The 20436-nt window shown below is 42.7% G+C and overlaps 1 protein-coding gene across 1 annotated transcript in view; it reads left to right on the top strand.

The window, feature by feature from the left end:
- The window catches only part of MAPK15 (mitogen-activated protein kinase 15), a 283155-nt gene extending 280026 nt beyond the window's left edge, over positions 1–3129 (top strand). Inside the window, 1 exon segment of the mRNA XM_053715993.1 lies at positions 2656–3129. Coding sequence (XP_053571968.1) covers positions 2656–2859 — 204 coding nt within the window. The 3' untranslated portion in view covers positions 2860–3129.
- Positions 3130–20436: the final 17307 nt, after the last annotated feature.

The following is a 20436-nucleotide window of genomic DNA, read 5'->3' as shown; positions in this document are numbered from 1 at the left end:
GGGTAGACTGGCTTCAGGCCTTTCTGGGGGGTTACAGGGCATGCTTGGGCTGGGTAGACTGGCTGCAGGCCTTACTGAGGGTGACAGGGCAGGCTTGGGCTGGGTAGACTGGCTGCAGGCCTTACTGGGGGGGTTACAGGGCACGCTTGGGCTGGGTAGACTGGCTGCAGGCCTTACTGGGGGTTATGGGGCACGCTTGAGCTGGGTGGACTGGCTGCAAGCCTTACTGGTGGGTTACAGGGCATGCATGGGCTGGGTAGACTGGCTGCAGGCCTTACTGGGGGGGGGTTGCAGGGCATGCTTGGGCTGTGTAGACTGGCTGCAGGCCTTTCTGGGGGGTTACAGGGCATGCTTGGGCTGGGTAGACTGGCTGCAGGCCTTTCTGAGGGGTTACAGGGCATGCTTGGGCTGGGTAGACTGGATACAGACCTTACTGGGGGGGTTGCAGGGCATGCTTGGGCTGGGTAGACTGGCTGCAGGCCTTACTGGGGGGTTACGGGGCATGCTTGGGCTGGGTGGACTGACTGCAGGCCTTACTGGGGGGGTTACAGGGCATACTTGGGCTGGTTAGACTGGCTGCAGGCCTTATTGGGGGGTTACGGGGCATGCATGGGCTGGGTAGATTGGCTGCAGGCCTTACTGGGGGGGGGTTACAGGGCACACTTGGGCTGGGTAGACTGGCTGCAGACCTTACTGGGGGGGTTACAGGGCACGCTTGGGCTGGTTAGACTGACTGCAGGCCTTTCTGTGGGGTTTCGGGCATGCTTGGGCTGAGTAGACTGGCTGCAGGCTTTACTGGGGGGTTACGGGGCACGCTTGACCTGGGTGGACTGGCTGCAGGCCTTACTGGGGGGTTACGGGGCACGCTTGACCTGGGTGGACTGGCTGCAGGCCTTACTGGGGGGGTTGCAGGGCATGCTTGGGATGGGTAAACTGGCTGCAGGCCTTACTGGGGGGTTACGGGTCATGCTTGGGCTGGGTGGACTGGCTGCATGCCTTACTGAGGGGTTACAGGGCATGCTTGGGCTGGGTAGACTGGCTGCAGGCCTTACTAAGGGTGACAGGGCAGGCTTGGGCTGGGTAGACTGGCTGCAGGCCTTACTGGGGGGGTTACCGGGCATGCTTGGGCTGGGTAGACTGGCTGCAGACCTTACTGGGGGGTTTCGGGGCACGCTTGGGCCGGGTAGACTGGCTACAGGCCTTACTGGGGGGTTACGGGGCAGGCTTGAGCTGGGTGGATTTGCTGTAGGCCTTTCTGGGGGGTTACAGGGCACGCTTAAGCTGGGTGGACTGGCTGCAGGCCTTACTGGGGGTTACAGGGCATGCTTGGGCTGGGTAGACTGGCTGCAGGCCTTACTGAGGGTGACAGGGCAGGCTTGGGCTGGGTAGACTGGCTGCAGGCCTTACTGGGGGGGGTTACAGGGCACGCTTGGGCTGGGTAGACTGGCTGCAGGCCTTACTGGGGGTTATGGGGCACGCTTGAGCTGGGTGGACTGGCTGCAGGCCTTACTGGGGGGTTACAGGGCATGCATGGGCTGGGTAGACTGGCTGCAGGCCTTACTGGGGGGGGTTGCAGGGCATGCTTGGGCTGGGTAGACTGGCTGCAGGCCTTACTGGGGGGTTACAGGGCATGCTTGGACTGGGTAGACTGGCTGCAGGCCTTACTGGGGGGCTTACAGGGCACACTTGGGCTGGGTAGACTGGCTGCAGACCTTATTGGGGGGTTTCGGGGCATGCTTGGGCAGGGTAGACTGGCTGCAGGCCTTACTGGGGGGGGGGGGTTACAGGGCATGCTTGGGCTGGTTAGACTGGCTGCAGGCCTTACTGGGGGGGTTACAGGGCATGCTTGGGCTGGGCAGATTGGCTGCAGGCCTTACTGGGGGGGGGGGGTTACAGGGCATGCTTGGGCTGGTTAGACTGGCTGCAGGCCTTACTGGGGGGTTACAGGGCATGCTTTGAGTGCTATATTGTACTGCTCTTGTCTCACCATCACATACAGAAATGCTGGATCACTTTAATGATAATCAGATAATCAGACCCTGAGTGTCTTCAGAGCAAATAGACAATTAATATAAAATAAGGTCGAATAAAACTGCTTTAACGTCATTATTTGCCAATTAATTTTATGGGGTCAATTTATCAAGCTTCGTCTAAAGACCACTGCTCCATAACTTGTCCACCTCCTCTGAGGCAGCGGACAGAAATCAACCCGATCAAATACGATCGGGTTGATTGGCCGCGAATCTGCAGGGGGTCACAAGAACTGCTGGTGCAATGATAAATGCTGATAGTGTATGCAGCAGACAGGATACGCTACATCGCACTATAATAACTATACCCCTATATCTGAATCATATGAGATATTGTGAGACTACCCAAGTGATTATAAAAAACTGCTAACAATTTACCTTTAGGTTCAGCAGGTTTTCCTTTCTTTTGTTATACCTGGTGGGGGGGCTTAGTTATTAAATATTTCACTGTCAACTTTTTGTTGTTGTTTTCTTTGTGGATAAACTGAGGCATTGATGGTGCTGATAATTTCTTAAATTAGATTGAGTTTATTCTGTAATTTGTATACAGAAAGGATTACAGAACTCACACCTCTCTGTGATATATTTATTTGGTTTATATATAATATTTTATTTGTGTTTTCAGAACCAACGCACTCCTGCTCCCCACGCCCGCGATACGTCCTCTGCTCATAAGTTCAGCAAGAAGGTGTTTCAGGGTATGGCCAACGTAGGAGCGGCGGGTGACCCTAAGGCCTCTCTGCACAGCTACACACAGGCTTACGGCACCATCAGTAAATCTGCGTTACAGAACCTTCCTCTGCAGAGCAGCTCAAGTGAGGGGCACTGAGGCTCCACACCTCCCAGAATATTTCTAATAAGAACTGTATTTAAACAAGGCATTAGAACGCTATGGGACTCATTGTTCTGCACAAAAGACTGTTTTTGATTCCTTGATTTGCTTAAACAGGACTTCCGGTGCTGCCAGGAGGTGCTACGCAGTTACATGTTTGGGCCATGAGAGTGAACTGAGGACCCTCACATAACCAACACCAGATTGGTGCTCACAGATACATGATGTGCCTCTTTGTCATAGGCAATAAAAGTGATTTTATTTTTATACTGTATCTTGTTGTATGTTCCACCTCACACACCCATATAATATGCTGAAAGCGTCCCTTGTTTCTGTGCAGCCGTATATGTCACCCAGGAGGGATGCATCTGATAGCCTTCTAGTCAAGACGTCTATATTCAGATAATAGGAAAGGTAGTGTTTACTTACCTGTAACTTTCACTGATCATCTCAATCTGGAGCTAATAGATTTTATCTGGGCTTTGTGTTTTTATTAGGTTTCATTTCTTTCATGTAATTAGCAAGAGTCCATGAGCTAGTGACGTATGGGATATACATTCCTTCCAGGAGGGGCAAAGTTTCCCAAACCTTAAAATGCCTATAAATACACCCCTCACCACACCCACAATTCAGTTTTACAAACTTTGCCTCCGATGGAGGTGGTGAAGTAAGTTTGTGCTAGATTCTACGTTGATATGCGCTCCGCAGCAGGTTGGAGCCCGGTTTTCCTCTCAGCGTGCAGTGAATGTCAGAGGGATGTGAGGAGAGTATTGCTTGTTTGAATTCAATGATCTCCTTCTACGGGGTCTATTTCATAGGTTCTCTGTTATCGGTCGTAGAGATTCATCTCTTACCTCCCTTTTCAGATCGACGATATACTCTTATATATACCATTACCTCTGCTGATTCTCGTTTCAGTACTGGTTTGGCTTTCTACTACATGTAGATGAGTGTCCTGGGGTAAGTAAGTCTTATTTTCTGTGACACTCTAAGCTATGGTTGGGCACTTTTTTATAAAGTTCTAAATATATGTATTCAAACATTTATTTGCCTTGACTCAGGATGTTCAACATTCCTTATTTCAGACAGTCAGTTTCATATTTGGGATAATGCATTTGAATCAATCATTTTTTCTTACCTTAAAAAATTTTGACTTTTTTTCTGTGGGCTGTTAGGCTCGCGGGGGCTGAAAATGCTTCATTTTATTGCGTCATTCTTGGCGCGGACTTTTTTGGCGCAAAAAATTTTTTTTCTGTTTCCGGCGTCATACGTGTCGCCGGAAGTTGCGTCATTTTTGACGTTTTTTTGCGTCAAAAGTGTCGGCGTTCCGGATGTGGCGTCATTTTTGGCGCCAAAAGCATTTAGGCGCCAAATAATGTGGGCGTCTTATTTGGCGCTATAAAAATATGGGCGTCACTTTTGTCTCCACATTATTTAAGTCTCATTATTTATTGCTTCTGGTTGCTAGAAGCTTGTTTACTGGCATTTTTTTCCCATTCCTGAAACTGTCATTTAAGGAATTTTATCTATTTTGCTTTATATGTTGTTTTTTTCTATTACATATTGCAAGATGTTCCACGTTGCAACTGAGTCAGAAGATACTTCAGGAAAATCGCTGCCCGGTGCGGGAGCTACCAAAGCTAAGTGTATCTGATATAAACTTTTGGTATCTGTTCCTCCAGCTGTTGTTTGTAATGAATGTCATGTCAAACTTGTTAATGCAGATAATATTTCCTTTAGTACTGTTACATTACCTGTTGCTGTTCCGTCAACATCTAATTTTCAGAGTGTTCCTGATAACATAAGAGATTTTGTTTCTAAATCCATTAAGAAGGCAATGTCTGTTATTTCTCCTTCTAGTATACATAAAAGTCTTTTAAAACTTCTCTTTTTTCAGATGAATTTTTAAAATGAACATCATCATTCTGATACTGATAATGGTTCTTCTGGTTCAGAGGTTTCTGTCTTAGAGGTTGATGCTGATAAATCTTCGTATTTGTTCAAGATGGAATTATTTGTTCTTTACTTAAAGAAGTATTAATTGCATTAGAAATTGAGGATTCTGGTCCTCTTGATACTAAATCTAAACGTTTAAATAAGGTTTCTAAATCTCCTGTAGTTATTCCAGAAGTGTTTCCTGTCCCTGGTGCTATTTCTGAAGTAATTTCCAGGGAATGGAATATTTTGGGTAATTCATTTACTCCTTCTAAAAACGTTTTAAGCAATTATATCCTGTGCCATCTGACAGATTAGAGTTTTGGGACAAAATCACTAAGATTGATGGGGCTGTCTCTACTCCTGCTAACAGATCCTTTAGATAGGAAAATTGAATCCTTTCTAAGAAAAGCTTACTTGTGTTCAGGTAATCGTCTTAGACCTGCTATATCCTTAGCGGATGTTACTGCAGCTTCAACTTTTTTGGTTAGAAGCTTTAGCGCAACAAATAACAGATCATAATTATCATTTGCATTTCTATAACATGCTAATTATTTTATTTGTGATGCCATCTTTGATATCATTAGAGTTGATGTCAGGTATATGTCTCTAGCTATTTTAGCTAGAAGAGCTTTATGGCTTAAAACTTGGAATGCTGATATGTCTTCTAAGTCATCTTTGCTATCCCTTTCTTTCCAGGGTAATAAATTATTCGATTATCAGTTGGATTCTTTTATCTCAACTGTTACTGGAGGGAAGGGAACTTTTTTACCACAGGATAAAAAATCTAAAGATGAATTTAGGTCTAATAATCGTTTTCGTTCCTTTCATCACAACAAGGAACAAAAGCCTGATCCTTCATCCTCAGGAGCGGTATCAGTTTGGTAACCTTCTCCAGTTTGGAATATATCCAAGCCTTATAGAAACCCAAGCCAGCTCCTAGGTCCACATGAAGGTGCGGCCCTCATTCCAGCTCAGCTGGTACGGGGCAGATTATGTTTTTTTCAAAGAAATTTGGATCAATTCCGTTCACAATCTCTGTTTTTCAGAACATTGTTTCAGAAGGGTACAGAATTGGCTTCAAGTTAAGGCCTCCTGCAAAGAGATTTTTTTCTTTCCAGTGTCCCAGTAAACCCAGCAAAGGCTCAAGCATTTCTGAAATGTGTTTCAGATCTAGAGTTGGCTGGAGTAATTATGCCAGTTCCAGTTCTGGAACATGGGGCTGGGGTTTTTATTTAATCTCTTTATTGTACCAAAGAAGGTCAAATCCTTCAGACCAGTTCCGGATCTGTCAATATTGAATCGTTATGTATGGATACCAACATTCAAGATGGTAACTGTAAGGACTATCCTGCCTTTTGTTCAGCAAGGGCATTATATGTCTACAATAGATTTACAGGATGCATATCTGCATATTCCGATTCATCCAGATCACTTTTAGTTTCTGAGATTCTCTTTTCTAGACAAGCATTACCAGTTTGTGGCTCTACCGTTTGGCCTAGCATCAGCTCCAAGAATTTTTACAAAGGTTCTCGGTGCCCTTCTGTCTGTATTTCAGAGAACAGGGTATTGGTATTTCCTTATTTGGACGATATCTTGGTACTTGCTCAGTCTTCACATTTAGCAGAATCTCATACGAATCGACTTGTGTTGTTTCTTCAAGATCATGGTTGAAGGATCAATTTACCAATCAGTTCATTGATTCCTCAGACAAGGGTAACCTCTTTAGGTTTCCAAATAGATTCGGTGTCCATGACTCTGTCTTTTTCGGACAAGAGACGTCTAACATTGATATCAGCTTGTCAAAACCTTCAGTCACAATCATTCCCTTTGGTTGCCTTATGCATGGAAATTTTAGGTCTTATGTCTGCTGCATCGGACGCGATCTCCTTTGCTCATTTTCACATGCGACCTTTCCAGCTCTGTATGCTGAACCAATAGTGCTGGGATTACACAAAGATATCTCAATCAATATTTTAAAATCGTTTGTACGTCACTCTCTGACGTGGTGGACAGATCACCATCGTTTAATTCAGGGGGCTTCTTTTGTTCTTCCGACCTGGACTGTAATTTCAACAGATGCAAGTCTTACAGGTTGGGGAGCTGTATGGGGATCTCTGATGGCACAAGGAGTTTGGGAATCTCAGGAGGTGAGATTACCGATCAATATTTTGGAACTCTGTGCAATTTTCAGAGCTCTTCAGTCTTGGCCTCTTCTGAAGAGAGAATCGTTCATTTGTTTTCAGACAGACAATGTCACAACTGTGGCATACATCAATCATCAAGGAGGGACTCACAGTACTCTGGCTATGAAAGAAGTATCTCAAATTCTGGTTTGGGCGGAATCCAGCTCCTGTCTAATCTCTGCGGTTCATATCCCAGGTATAGACAATTGGAAAGCGGATTATCTCAGTCGCCAAACGTTGCATCCGGGCGAATGGTCTCTTCACCCAGAGGTATTTCTTCAGATTGTTCAAATGTGGGAACTTCCATAAATAGATCTGATGGCTTCTCATCTAAACAAGAAACTTCCCAGGTATCTGTCCAGATCCCGGGATCCTCAGGCGGAGGCAGTGGATGCATGATCACTTCCTTGGAAGTATCATCCTGCCTATATCTTTCCGCCTCTAGTTCTTCTTCCAAGTGTAATCTCCAAGATTCTGAAGGAATGCGCGTTTGTCCTGCTGGTAGCTCCAGCATGGCCTCACAGGTTTTGGTATGCAGATCTTGTCCGGATGGCCTCTTGCCAACCGTGGACTCTTCCGTTAAGACCAGACCTTCTGTCGCAAGGTCCTTTTTTCCATCAGGATCTCAAATCCTTAAATTTAAAGGTATGGAGATTGAACGCTTGATTCTTGGTCAAAGAGGTTTCTCTGACTCTGTGATTAATACTATGTTACAGGCTCGTAAATCTGTATCTAGGGAGATATATTATAGAGTCTGGAAGACTTATATTTCTTGGTGTCTTTCTCATCATTTTTCCTGGCATTCTTTTAGAATTCCGAGAATTTTACAGTTTCTTCAAGATGGTTTAGATAAAGGTTTGTCCGCAAGTTCCTTGTAAGGACAAATCTCTGCTCTTTCTGTTCTTTTTCACAGAAAGCTTGCTAATCTTCCTGATATTCGTTGTTTTGTACAAGCTTTGGTTCGTATAAAACCTGTCATTAAGTCAATTTCTCCTCCTTGGAGTTTGAATTTGGTTCTGGGGGCTCTTCAAGCTCCTCCTTTTGAACCCATGCATTCATTGGACATTAAATTACTTTCTTGGAAAGTTTTGTTCCTTTTGGCGATCTCTTCTGCCAGAAGAGTCTCTGAATTATCTGCTCTTTCTTGTGAGTCTCCTTTTCTGATTTTTCATCAGGATAAGGCGGTGTTGCGAACTTCTTTTGAGTTTTTACCTAAGGTTGTGAATTCCAACAACATTAGTAGAGAAATTGTGGTTCCTTCATTATGTCCTAATCCTAAGAATTCTAAGGAGAAATCGTTGCATTCTTTGGATGTTGTTAGTAGCTTCAACATAATATTTCAAAGCTCTAAGTCTTTCCGAAAGACTTCTAGTCTATTTGTTATCTTTTCCGGTTCTAGAAAAGGCCAGAAAGCTTCTGCCATTTCTTTGGCATCTTGGTTGAAATCTTTATTTCATCATGCTTATGTCGAGTCGGGTAAAACCCCGTCTCAAAGGATTACAGCTCATTCTACTAGGTCAGTTTCTACTTCCTGGGCGTTTAGGAATGAAGCTTCGGTTGATCAGATTTGCAAAGCAGCAACTTGGTCCTCTTTGCATACTTTTACTAAATTCTACCATTTTGATGTGTTTTCTTCTTCTGAAGCAGTTTTTTGGTAGAAAAGTACTTCAGGCAGCGGTTTCAGTTTGAATCTTCTGCTTATGTTTTCATTAAACTTTATTTTGGGTGTGGATTATTTTCAGCAGGAATTGGCTGTCTTTATTTTATCCCTCCCTCTCTAGTGACTCTTGCGTGGAAAGATCCACATCTTGGGTAGTCATTATCCCATACGTCACTAGCTCATGGACTCTTTCTAATTACATGAAAGAAAACATAATTTATGTAAGAACTTACCTGATAAATTCATTTCTTTCATATTAGCAAGAGTCCATGAGGCCCACCCTTTTTTTGTGGTGGTTATGATTTTTTTGTATAAAGCACAATTATTCCAATTCCTTATATTTATGCTTCGCACTTTTTTCTTATCACCCCACTTCTTGGCTATGCGTTAAACTGATTTGTGGGTGTGGTGAGGGGTGTATTTATAGGCATTTTAAGGTTTGGGAAACTTTGCCCCTCCTGGTAGGAATGTATATCCCATACGTCACTAGCTCATGGACTCTTGCTAATATGAAAGAAATGAATTTATCAGGTAAGTTCTTACATAAATTATGTTTTTGTCGCCATGTATCATTAAGGTGCTATGTCCAGGACTCCAGATCATGGGGTCGATTTATCACGCTGCTTCCAATCCACTCCACTTCAGGTCCGACCTGAAGCGGAAGTTGAGAGCAGCGGTCATAAGAGGCTGAGGCGGCGGACAGTAATCAGCCCGATCGGATACGATGGGGTTTATTGACACCCTTTGCTAGCGGACGATTGGCCGTGAATGTGCAGGGGGCGGCATTGCACAACCATTTCACCAGAACTGTTTGTGCATTGATAAATGCTGACAGCGTATGCTGTTGGCATTTAGCGATGTCGAGCGAACATGATCGCTACAACGGATCATGTTCGTCCGACATTTGATAAATCTACCCCTAAGTATTTTAGTGCCTCTTCTTCAGTGCCATTGACAGCTGTAGACAGTTTGTCATTCTACAAGGTATATCCAGAGATACTCCAGCCACCAGCAGGATCTTTTTACAAAAACCTTTATTTATTTTGCAAGATGTACCGAGTCCACGGATTCATCCTAACTTGTGGGATATTGTCCTTCCTGACAGGAAGTAGCAAAGAGAGCACCACAGCAGAGCTGTCTATATAGCTCCCCCCTTAACTCCACCCCCCAGTCATTCTCTTTGCTGGCTCTAAGCAGGAAGGGTAAAGAGAAGAGGTGTTAAACTGTTAGTTTTATTTTATCTTCAATCAAGAGTTTGTTATTTTAAATGGTACCGGTGTTGTACTATTTACTCTCAGGCAGGACATAGATGAAGATTTCTGCCTGGAGGATGATGATCTTAGCATTTGTAACTAAGGTCCACTGCTGTTCCCACAGAAGCTGAGGAGTACAGGAAAACTTCAGTGTGAGGAGCGGTTTCTTACATCAATGAGTAACATAAAACATTAAAATCAAACCTTAAATAGGCTGAAGCTCCACCTACCACACCTGATTTCACCTGTGTTAACCTTTAGTTATCCTTTCCTGAACTCAATGCCATCTAGTGGCCAATTTCTGAATTTTTCAAAATACATTCAAGGTGACCTTCAACAAAGAATATATAAAGAAGTTAGTCAAATAAATTTCTCTATATCTTTACATTTTTAACATCAAGTTCTTGAACAAAAGACATTTTGTTGTTAGGTGTATAGTTATTAATTTTAACTGGCATATACTCAAATTTTCAAAATACATTCGAGGTGACCTTCAACAAAGGATATATAAAGAAGTTAGTCAAATACATTTCTCTATATCTTTGCATTTTTAACATCAAGTTCTTGAACAAAAGACATTTTGTTGTTAGGTGTATAGTTATTAATATTAACTGGCATATACTCAAATTTTCAAAATACATTCAAAATGACCTACAACAAAGGATATATAGAGAAGTTAGTCACATACATTTCTTTGTATCTTTGCATTTTTAACATCCAATCCTTGAACAAAAGACACCTGATTTCACCTGTGTTAACCTTTAGTTATCCTTTCCTGAACTCAATGCCATCTAGTGGCTAATTTATGAATTTCTCAAAATACATTCAAGGTGACCTTCAACAAAGGATATATAAAGAAGTTAGTCAAATAAATTTCTCTATATCTTTGCATTTTTAACATCAAGTTCTTGAACAAAAAGCATTTCGTTGTTAGGTGTATAGTTATTAATCTTAACTGGCATATACTCAAATTTTCAAAATACATTCAAGGTGATCTTCAACAAAGGATATATAGAGAAGTTAGTCAAATAAATTTCTTTGTATCTTTGCATTTTTAACATCCAGTCCTTGAACAAAAGACATTTTGTTGTTAAGTGTATAGATATTAATATTCACTGGCATATACTCCAATCCATTTCCCTGTTCATTCCATTGGGGGTCATAGTCCCTAACTCATGAATCCAGTACAATTCCCTGTACTTTAACATCTTTGTTCTATTCCCACCATGTTCAAGTACCTGGAATCTGAGCTGATTAATTTGATGTCCAGCCATAATAAAATGGTTGGACACAGGAGCATCTAATTTACCTGTCCTGATATTGCTTTTATGTTGGTTAATGCGCTCCCGTACCTTCTGGGTGGTCTCGCCAACGTACCCCAGACCACATGGACACTTAATTAGGTATATCACGAACTTAGAATTACAGGTATAGTAATCCTTCAACCTATATTTTTTACCTGTAGAGGGGTGAGTAAAGGTTGGGCCTTTGATAACATTATTGCAATTCTGGCAGTTGGGACATGGAAAACCTCCCAAGTTCTTATCCCCAATGTGCCCCTGATTTAGATTTCTCTTTGGGCCCACATCAGCTTTAACTAATGTGTCTTTAAGGTTTTTACCCCTTCTAAATGCAGTCATGGGGGGCCTAGAAAACTCTTTTACATGTGGATTTGAGATCTGTAAAATATGCCAATGTTTTCTGTATTTGATTGCTCCAAGGGGAGTATTCATTAACAAAGATCATTTTTGTATTGTTTTTATTACTTCTTATCCTCTCTGAGTAAATCGGTCCTAGGGGTCTGTAATGCATCCCTAATTCCCTGCTGAATTAAATCTGTCGGATATCCTCTCTGTTTGAAGTGTTTACCCATTTCTGATAGCCTTTCTTTTACTAGATTTTCATCAGAGACAATCCGTCTCACACGCATGAATTGGCTCCTGGGTAAACTCTTCAACAGTGCAGGAGGGTGTGCACTACTAAAGTGCAACAAATTGTTATAGTCTGTTTGCTTTTTGTAAAGATCCACAGCTAGCAAACCCTCTTCTTTATAAATAGAGGTATCAAGAAAATCAATTCTCTCCTCACTAACAGTCAATTTAAATTTTATATGCTGTGTAGCACAATTCAGATCATTAACAAATTGTTCCAGGGTTCCAATGTCGCCCAACCAAATGCCAAAGATATCATCTATATACCGCCACCAGGTGAAACAACTGATGACTGTAGACAAAATACTCTTCAAATGTGTTCATGTATATATTTGCATAGGTTGGGGCGACATTGGAACCCATGGCAGTGCCCTGTAATTGCAGATAGAAATTATCCTGAAATAGGAAGAAATTACATCTTAATATAATGTTCAAAAGATCCAAAACAAAAGTTTGCTGTTCCTTGCTTATATTTATATCTTGTGTTAAACACCTATTTACTGCACCCATGCCTGCCTCATGGGTGATTGAGGTGTAAAGGCTTGTTACATCAAGACTAAATAGTATACCCTTGTTGTTATCTAGAGTTACATTTTGTACTTTGTTAATAAAATCCCCTGTATCTTTAATATAGGAGGTGGAGTATATATAGGGTCTAAGGACTCTATCTAGATATATGGATGCTTTAGATAGTGTAGAGCCCACCCCTGCCACTATTGGGCGGCTTGGAGGTCTTTCCAAATTTGTATGGACTTAAGGGAGTGTATATAGGACAGGTATAATGTCCTCTGTATCCAAATAAAATTTCACTGTTTTGTTGTCAATCACCCCAATTTTTTGAGCTCTTGTTACACACACTGCCAGCTCCTTCTTTATTTTGTAAACTGGATTCATTGACAACAATTGATAAAGTTCCCCATCTGCCAATTGATCCATAATTTCCTGTATATAGTAATCCTTCTCCAGAATTACCAAGGCACCACCCTTGTCAGCCTCTTTAAAGATGAGTTTGGTATTCTCTCTCAGGCTCTTAAGATAACTCCTATCTTCCCTATTAAAGTTATCAATTCCATATAAATGCTTGGAATAATTATTTTCTATGTTTCTGCATAGATTTTCAATGTCATGTTCCACTAATTGTATGTAGGTGTTAATACCTGAGTTCACTGTTTGTGGCATGAAATTACTTTTATTGTGCAAACCCAGTGATTTTAACCCAAACCTATTACATACATTGTCCTTACAGACAGCCCAATCTGAATTATCCACATTTACCTCTGAAAAATGACATTTCAATTTAAGGGATCTAAAAAAACGCTGTAAATCATTTTTTAGTGCAAAACTATTAAGTCTCTGTTGGACTGGACAAAATGAAAGTCCCTTTGAGAGAGTTCTATGAAGGTCACCTTGAATGTATTTTGAAAATTTGTGTATATGCCAGTTAAGATTAATAACTATACACCTAACAACAAAATGTCTTTTGTTCAAGAACTTGATGTTAAAAATGTAAAGATATAGAGAAATTTATTTGACTAACTTCTTTATATATTCTTTGTTGAAGGTCACCTTGAATGTATTTTGAAAAATTCAGAAATTGGCCACTAGATGGCATTGAGTTCAGGAAAGGATAACTAAAGGTTAACACAGGTGAAATCAGGTGTGGTAGGCGGAGCTTCAGCCTATTTAAGGTTTGATTTTAATGTTTTAAGGACATGGGTCCGAAACGTTGTCTGTTTTAATTGGAACAATAAAGCAATAATGTTTTAAATACAGTTGGTGGTGCGGCTATATCACTCCTTTGAACTGTATACTTTGGACCATGGTGCAGGTCTAATAGCTAGCACACCTGCAAACAGTTTGTTGCATACCCACAGGTGGGGATTACCTTGGTGCTTGTGCATTCTTCTGATTCTTACATCAATGAGGTATGTTCAGTCATATTTTCTGCAGAGACTGTGTTAACTCAGAAAGGCTGACAGTGTCCCCATTAGGGGAAGGGGAAGCAGTAATCCTAGTGTTATCCGAGATTTTTACTAGCTTGCATAAAGGGTTAATTTTTTGTGGGCACTCAGTTTGTTATGTGAATTTGGGACAAACGTTTTTGTGTCTGGGAGTAACGTTTTCTGTTTTATGGGACATTTGCTTGAGGGTTCTTTGGGGTTGTTTATAACCCACATGGCTTTCAGGCAGGGTTTGTTAGTTTTGTGTAGGCCCCAGCAACATCGAGTGAGGTCGACGGGGCCTACATTTACAAGCAGCAAGCAACTTCTCCTGAGGTCCTGATAGTCTTCTGAGGGACTAATTGAAGCTTTAAACCCCATATTAACGCTTCCTACGGTCAGGTAGGGCCACAGCAGAGCTGTGGCAAGGTGCTTTAGGGGTTTTTAACCGGTTTTAGACAATTATCAATCCGTTTTTTTTCATTTGGGGGTCTATTGCTTTTTTACTTGTGGTGCAATCCTTCTAAAGCTTAGTTTGTACACTGTTAAAATTTCAGAATTTTTGAAGCAATTTTAACCTGTTTTGCAGTTTGTGTATGCCTTTTTTTCTCTTAAAGGTGCAGTACCGTTTTTGCAAATTGTGTTTTTTTCATTAAATAAAGTGTTTTCCAAGCTTGCTTGCTTCATTACTAGCCTGTTAAACATGTCTGACACTGAGGAAACTCAGTGTTCAATTTGTTTAGAAGCCATTGTGGAACCCCCTCTAAGAATGTGTCCCAATTGTACTGATATGTCTATAAATTGCAAAGAGCCTATTTTGACTTATAAGAATTTGGCATTAAATGATTCGCAGACAGAAGTAAATCAGGTTTCGCCATCTAGTTCTCCCCAAGTGTCACAACCAGTTACGCCCGCACAAGCGACGCCAAGTACTTCTAGTGCGTCTAATTCTTTCACCTTGCAAGATATGGCTTCAGTTATGAATACTACCCTCACAGAGGTTTTATCTAAACTGCCAGGGTTGCAAGGGAAGCGCAGTAGCTCTGGGTTAAGAACAAATGCTGAGCCTTCTGACGCTTTAGTAGCCGTATCCGATATTCCCTCACAATGTTCTGAGGTAGGGATGAGGGATTTGCTGTCTGAGGGAGAGATTTCTGATTCAGGAAAGATGTTCCCTCAGACAGATTCAGATATGACGGCATTTAAATTTAGGCTAGAGCACCTCCGTTTATTGCTCAGGGAGGTTTTAGCTACTCTGGATGATTGTGACCCTATTGTCGTTCCAGAGAAATTGTGTAAAATGGACAAATATTTAGAGGTTCCTGTTTACACTGATGTTTTTCCGGTCCCTAAGAGGATTTCGGACTTTGTTACTAAGGAGTGGGATAGACCAGGTATTCCGTTCGCTCCCCCTCCTGTTTTTAAGAAAATGTTCCCCATTTCTGACACCATAAAGGACTCATGGCAGACGGTCCCTATGGTGGAGGGAGCTATTTCTACTCTGGCTAAGCGTACAACTATACCTTTTGAAGACAGTTGTGCTTTCATTGATCCTATGGATAAAAAGTTAGAGGGTCTCCTAAAGAAAATTTTTGTTCATCAGGGTTTTCTTCTTCAACCTATAGCGTGCATTGTTTCGGTAACAACCGCAGCTGCTTTTTGGTTTGAGGCTCTAGAAGAGGCTCTTCAGATGGAGACCCCACTAGATGATATTTTGGACAGAATTAAGGCCCTTAAGTTGGCTAATTCTTTTATTACAGACGCTGCTTTTCATCTTGCTAAGTTAGCGGCAAAGAATTCAGGTTTTGCCATTTTAGCGCGAAGAGCGTTATGGCTTAACTCCTGGTCAACTGATGTATCATCTAAATCTAAGCTTTTGACCATCCCTTTCAAAGGTAAGACCCTATTCGGGCCTGCACTGAAAGAGATAATTTCAGACATCACTGGAGGGAAGGGTCATGCCCTCCCTCAAGATAAGTCAAATAAAATAATTTTCGTTCCTTTTGAAACTTCAAGGGTGGTCCCGCTTCCTCTTCCCCTGCTGCAAAGCAAGAGGGGAACTTTGCTCAATCCAAGCCAACCTGGAGACCTAACCAGGCTTGGAACAAGGGTAAACAGGCCAAAAAGCCTGCTGCTGCCACCAATACAGCATGAAGGGGTAGCCCCCGATCCGGTACCGGATCAAGTAGGGGCAGACTTTCTCTCTTTGCTCAGGCCTGGGCAAGAGACGTTCAGGACTCCTGGGCCGTAGAAATTGTAACCCAGGGGTATATCCTAGATTTCAAAGATTCTCCTCCAAGGGGGAGGTTCCATCTTTCTCAATTGTCTGTAAACCAGACAAAAAGAGAGGCATTCTTACTCTGTGTAGAAGACCTTTTTACCATGGGAGTGATCTGCCCAGTTCCGAAAACAGAACAGGGGCAAGGTTTCTACTCCAATCTGTTTGTGGTTCCCAAAAAAGAGGGAACCTTCAGACCAATTCTAGATCTCAAGATCCTAAACAAATTCCTAAGAGTTCCATCCTTCAAGATGGAGACCATTCAGACTATTTTACCAATGATCCAGGAGGGTCAATATATGACTACCCTGGATCTAAAGGATGCGTATCTACACATTCCTATCCACAAAGATCATCACCAGTTCCTCAGGTTTGCCTTTCTGGACAGACATTATCAGTTTGTGGCTTTTCCCTTCGGGTTGGCCATGGCGCCAAGAATCTTCACAAAGGTGCTAGGGTCCCTTCTGGCGGTCCTAAGGCCGAGGGGCATAGCAGTGGCGCCTTATCTAGACGACATCTTAATTCAAGCGTCGACTTTCCAACTGGCCAAGTTTCACACGGACTTAGTGTTGGCCTTTCTAAGATCTCATGGGTGGAAGGTAAACGTGAAAAAGAGTTCTCTTATTCCTCTCACAAGAGTTCCATTCCTGGGAACTCTGATAGATTCGGTGGACATGAAAATATTTCTGACGGAGGTCAGGAAATCAAAGATTTTAACCACCTGCCGAGATCTTCATTCCATTCCTCGGCCTTCAGTGGCTCAGTGTATGGAGGTAATCGGACTTATGGTAGCGGCAATGGACATAGTTCCGTTTGCTCACTTGCATCTCAGACCACTGCAACTATGCATGCTCAAACAGTGGAATGGGGATTATGCAGATTTATCTCCTCAGATAAATCTGGATCAAGAGACCAGAGACTCTCTTCTTTGGTGGTTGTCACAGGATCACCTGTCCAGGGGAATGTGTTTCCGCAGGCCAGCGTGGGTTATTGTGACGACGGACGCCAGTCTTCTGGGCTGGGTTGCAGCCTGGAATTCCCTGAAAGCACAGGTTTGTGGACTCAGGAGGAGGCCCTCCTACCAATAAATATTCTGGAATTAAGAGCGATATTCAGTGCTCTTCAGGTGTGGCCTCAGCTGGCTTCGGCCGGATTCATCAGGTTTCAGTCGGACAACATCAAGACTGTAGCTTATATCAATCATCAGGGGGGAACAAGGAGTTCCTTGGCGATGATAGAAGTTTCCAGGATAATCCGATGGGCAGAGACTCACTCTTGCCATCTATCAGCAATCTATATCCCAGGGGTGGAGAACTGGGAGGCAGATTTTCTAAGTCGTCAGACTTTTCATCCGGGGAGTGGGAGCTCCATCCGGAGGTGTTTGCTCAACTGGTTCAGCTATGGGGCACACCAGAATTGGATCTGATGGCGTCTCTTCAGAACGCCAAACTTCCTCGTTATGGATCCAGGTCAAGGGATCCTCAGGCAGTACTGATAGATGCTCTAGCAGTACCCTGGTCGTTCAACCTGGCTTATGTGTTTCCACCATTCCCTCTGCTTCCGCGTCTGATTGCCAGAATCAAACAGGAGAGAGCTTCGGTGATTTTGATAGCGCCTGCGTGGCCACGCAGGACTTGGTATGCAGACCTGGTGGACATGTCATCTCTGCCACCATGGACTCTGCACCTGAGACGGGGACCCTTTGATTCCAAGGTATATTCAAGCATCCAAAACTAATTTCTCTGCAAACTGACTGCTTGGGGATTGAACGCTTGATTTTATCAAAGCGGGGGTTTCTCTGAGTCGGTCCATAGATACCTCGAAAGCCTGTCACCAGGAAAGAGCTATCATAAGATATGGCGTAAATATCTTTTTGGTGTGAATCCAAAGGCTACTCATGGAGTAAGATCAGGATTCTAGGATTTTGTCTTTTCTCCAAGAAGGATTGGAGAACAGGATTGTCTGCTAGTTCCTTAAAGGGACAGATATCTGCTTTGTCTATTCTGTGCACAAGCGTCTGGCAGATGTCCCAGACGTTCAGGCTTTTTGTCAGGCTTTAGTTAAGAATTAAGCCTGTGTTCTAAACCTGTTGCCTCCGTCATGGAGTCTCAATTTAGTTCTTAAAGTTCTTCAGGGGTTCCGTTTTGAACCCATGCATTCACATAGATATTAAGCTTCTATCTTGTAAAGTTCTGTTTCTAGTTGCTATCTCTTCAGCTCGAAGAGTTTCTGACTATCTGCTTTACAATGTGATTCGCCTTATCTTGTTTTCCCAGGCTGTAAGGTGGTTTTGCGTACCAAACCTGGGTTCTCCCTAAGGTTGTTTCTAACAAGAATATCAATCAGGAAATTGTTGTTCCTTCTCTGTGTCCTAATCCTTCTTCTAAGAAGGACCGTCTGTTGCACAACTTGGACGTGGTTCGTGCCTTGAAGTTTTATTTGCAGGCAACCAAAGATTTTCTCCAATCATCTTCTTTGTTTTTTTTCTATGCTTGGAAAGCGTGTAGAGGTCAAAAGGCTACGGCTACCTCTCTTTCCTTTTGGCTGAAAAGCATCATCCGTTTGGCTTATGAGACTGCTGGACAGCAGCCTCCTGAAAGAATTACAGCTCACTCCACTAGAGCGGTGGCTTCCACATGGGCTTTTAAAAATGATGCTTCTGTTGAAAAGATTTGTAAGGCTGAGACTTGGTCTTCGCTTCATACCTTTTCCAAATTTTACAAATTTGATACTTTTGCTTCTTCGGAGGCTATTTTTGGGAGAAAGGTTTTGCAAGCAGTGGTGCCTTCCGTTTAGGTTCCTGTCTTGTCCCTCCCTTCATCCGTGTCCTAAAGCTTGGGTATTGGTATCCCACAAGTTAGGATGAATCAGTGGACTCGGTACATCTTGCAAAAGAAAACAGAATTTATGCTTACCTGATAAATTACTTTCTTTTGCGATGTACCGAGTCCACGCCCCGCCCTGTCTATTCAAGACAGATAGTATTTTTTATGTAAACTTCAGTCACCTCTGCACCTTATAGTTTCTCCTTTTCTTCCTTGGCCTTCGGTCGAATGACTTGGGGGTGGAGTTAAGGGGGGAGCATCTAGACAGCTCTGCTCTGTGGTGCTCTCTTTGCTACTTCCTGTCAGGAAGGACAATATCCACAAGTTAGGATGAATCCGTGGACTCGGTACATCGCAAAAGAAAGAAATTTATCAGGTAAGCCTAAATTCTGTTTCTCATGGGTTTGGGTTCAAAAGACAGAGGAACAACGTTTCAAGCCTGCAATAGACCTCTTAGTCATGTACACGACTATGTACTATTGCAGGCTTGAAACATTGTTCCTCTGTCTTTCTTACCTAAGCATAGGGAAGTCCCACAACGTCTTTCCCAATTACTGTGGCATATTCAGCTCCTGGGCCAGCAGGAGGAGGCAACAGAGACCCCAGCAAAGCTGTTAAGTGTAACTTCCCTTACCCATAATCCCCAGTCATTCTCTTTACCTCTGTCAATGGGAGATGTGCGAAGTTTTTTTTATTCCTTTTATGGTACTTTTCCCTGGCAAGCAAGGATTGGGTCTAGCTGTGTCCATGTCCATCTCTTTAGTAAGAGTAGTGGTGGCCTTTTAGCAGTTAGAAGGCAGCAAGGAAGTCTTTGCTTCATTTTTAAAATTTTTGTTACCCTTTTGAAGAAAGACCATTTCACCTAGATTACGAGTTTTGTGTTCGCACTGAAAAATGGCCATTTTCAGCGTAAAAAACAGTAACGCAGCCATTACAAGTCTTGTCGGTATAGCTATACCGCAAGCATTTTAGCCTGTAACGCAACGTCAATCCCGCACTCAAAAAAATTATGTTTTTGCGTGGGCTTTCCATAGCGCCGGTATTACAGGTTGTGCGGTGAGGCTAAAATACTTGCGTTCCAGCCTATACCGACACGATCCGTTCCACTAGCTGAGACCAGTAGTTATGAGTTTTGTGCAACAAAACTGTTACACAAAACTCATAACTAAAATGTTACAAAGTACACTAACACCCATAAACTACCTATTAACCCATATTCGGCTGCCCTCCCGCATTGCGAACACTATTTAAAACGTATTTACCCCTAATCTGCCGCTCCCAACATTGCCGCCACTATAATAGTTATTAACCCCTATTCCCCCACACCACAACATCGCCGACACTATAATAATGCTATTAACCCCTATACCGCCGCTCCCCGACATCGCCACCACTAAATAAAGTTATCACCCTCCTACCCATTTAGATTGTAAGTTCCCACGGGAACAGGGCTCCCAATTCCCCCTGTATTTGTTTGTTAAATTTTGTCTGGTGTCTCATATTGTACTGTCCTTTTATCTTTGTTACCCATGGACAGCGCTGCAGAATCTGTTGGCACTTTATAAA

The sequence above is a fragment of the Bombina bombina genome, chromosome 5 (genome assembly GCF_027579735.1).
Source record: "Bombina bombina isolate aBomBom1 chromosome 5, aBomBom1.pri, whole genome shotgun sequence".
Lineage (NCBI taxonomy): Eukaryota > Metazoa > Chordata > Amphibia > Anura > Bombinatoridae > Bombina > Bombina bombina.
This window is presented reverse-complemented; position numbering and strand designations above follow the sequence as displayed.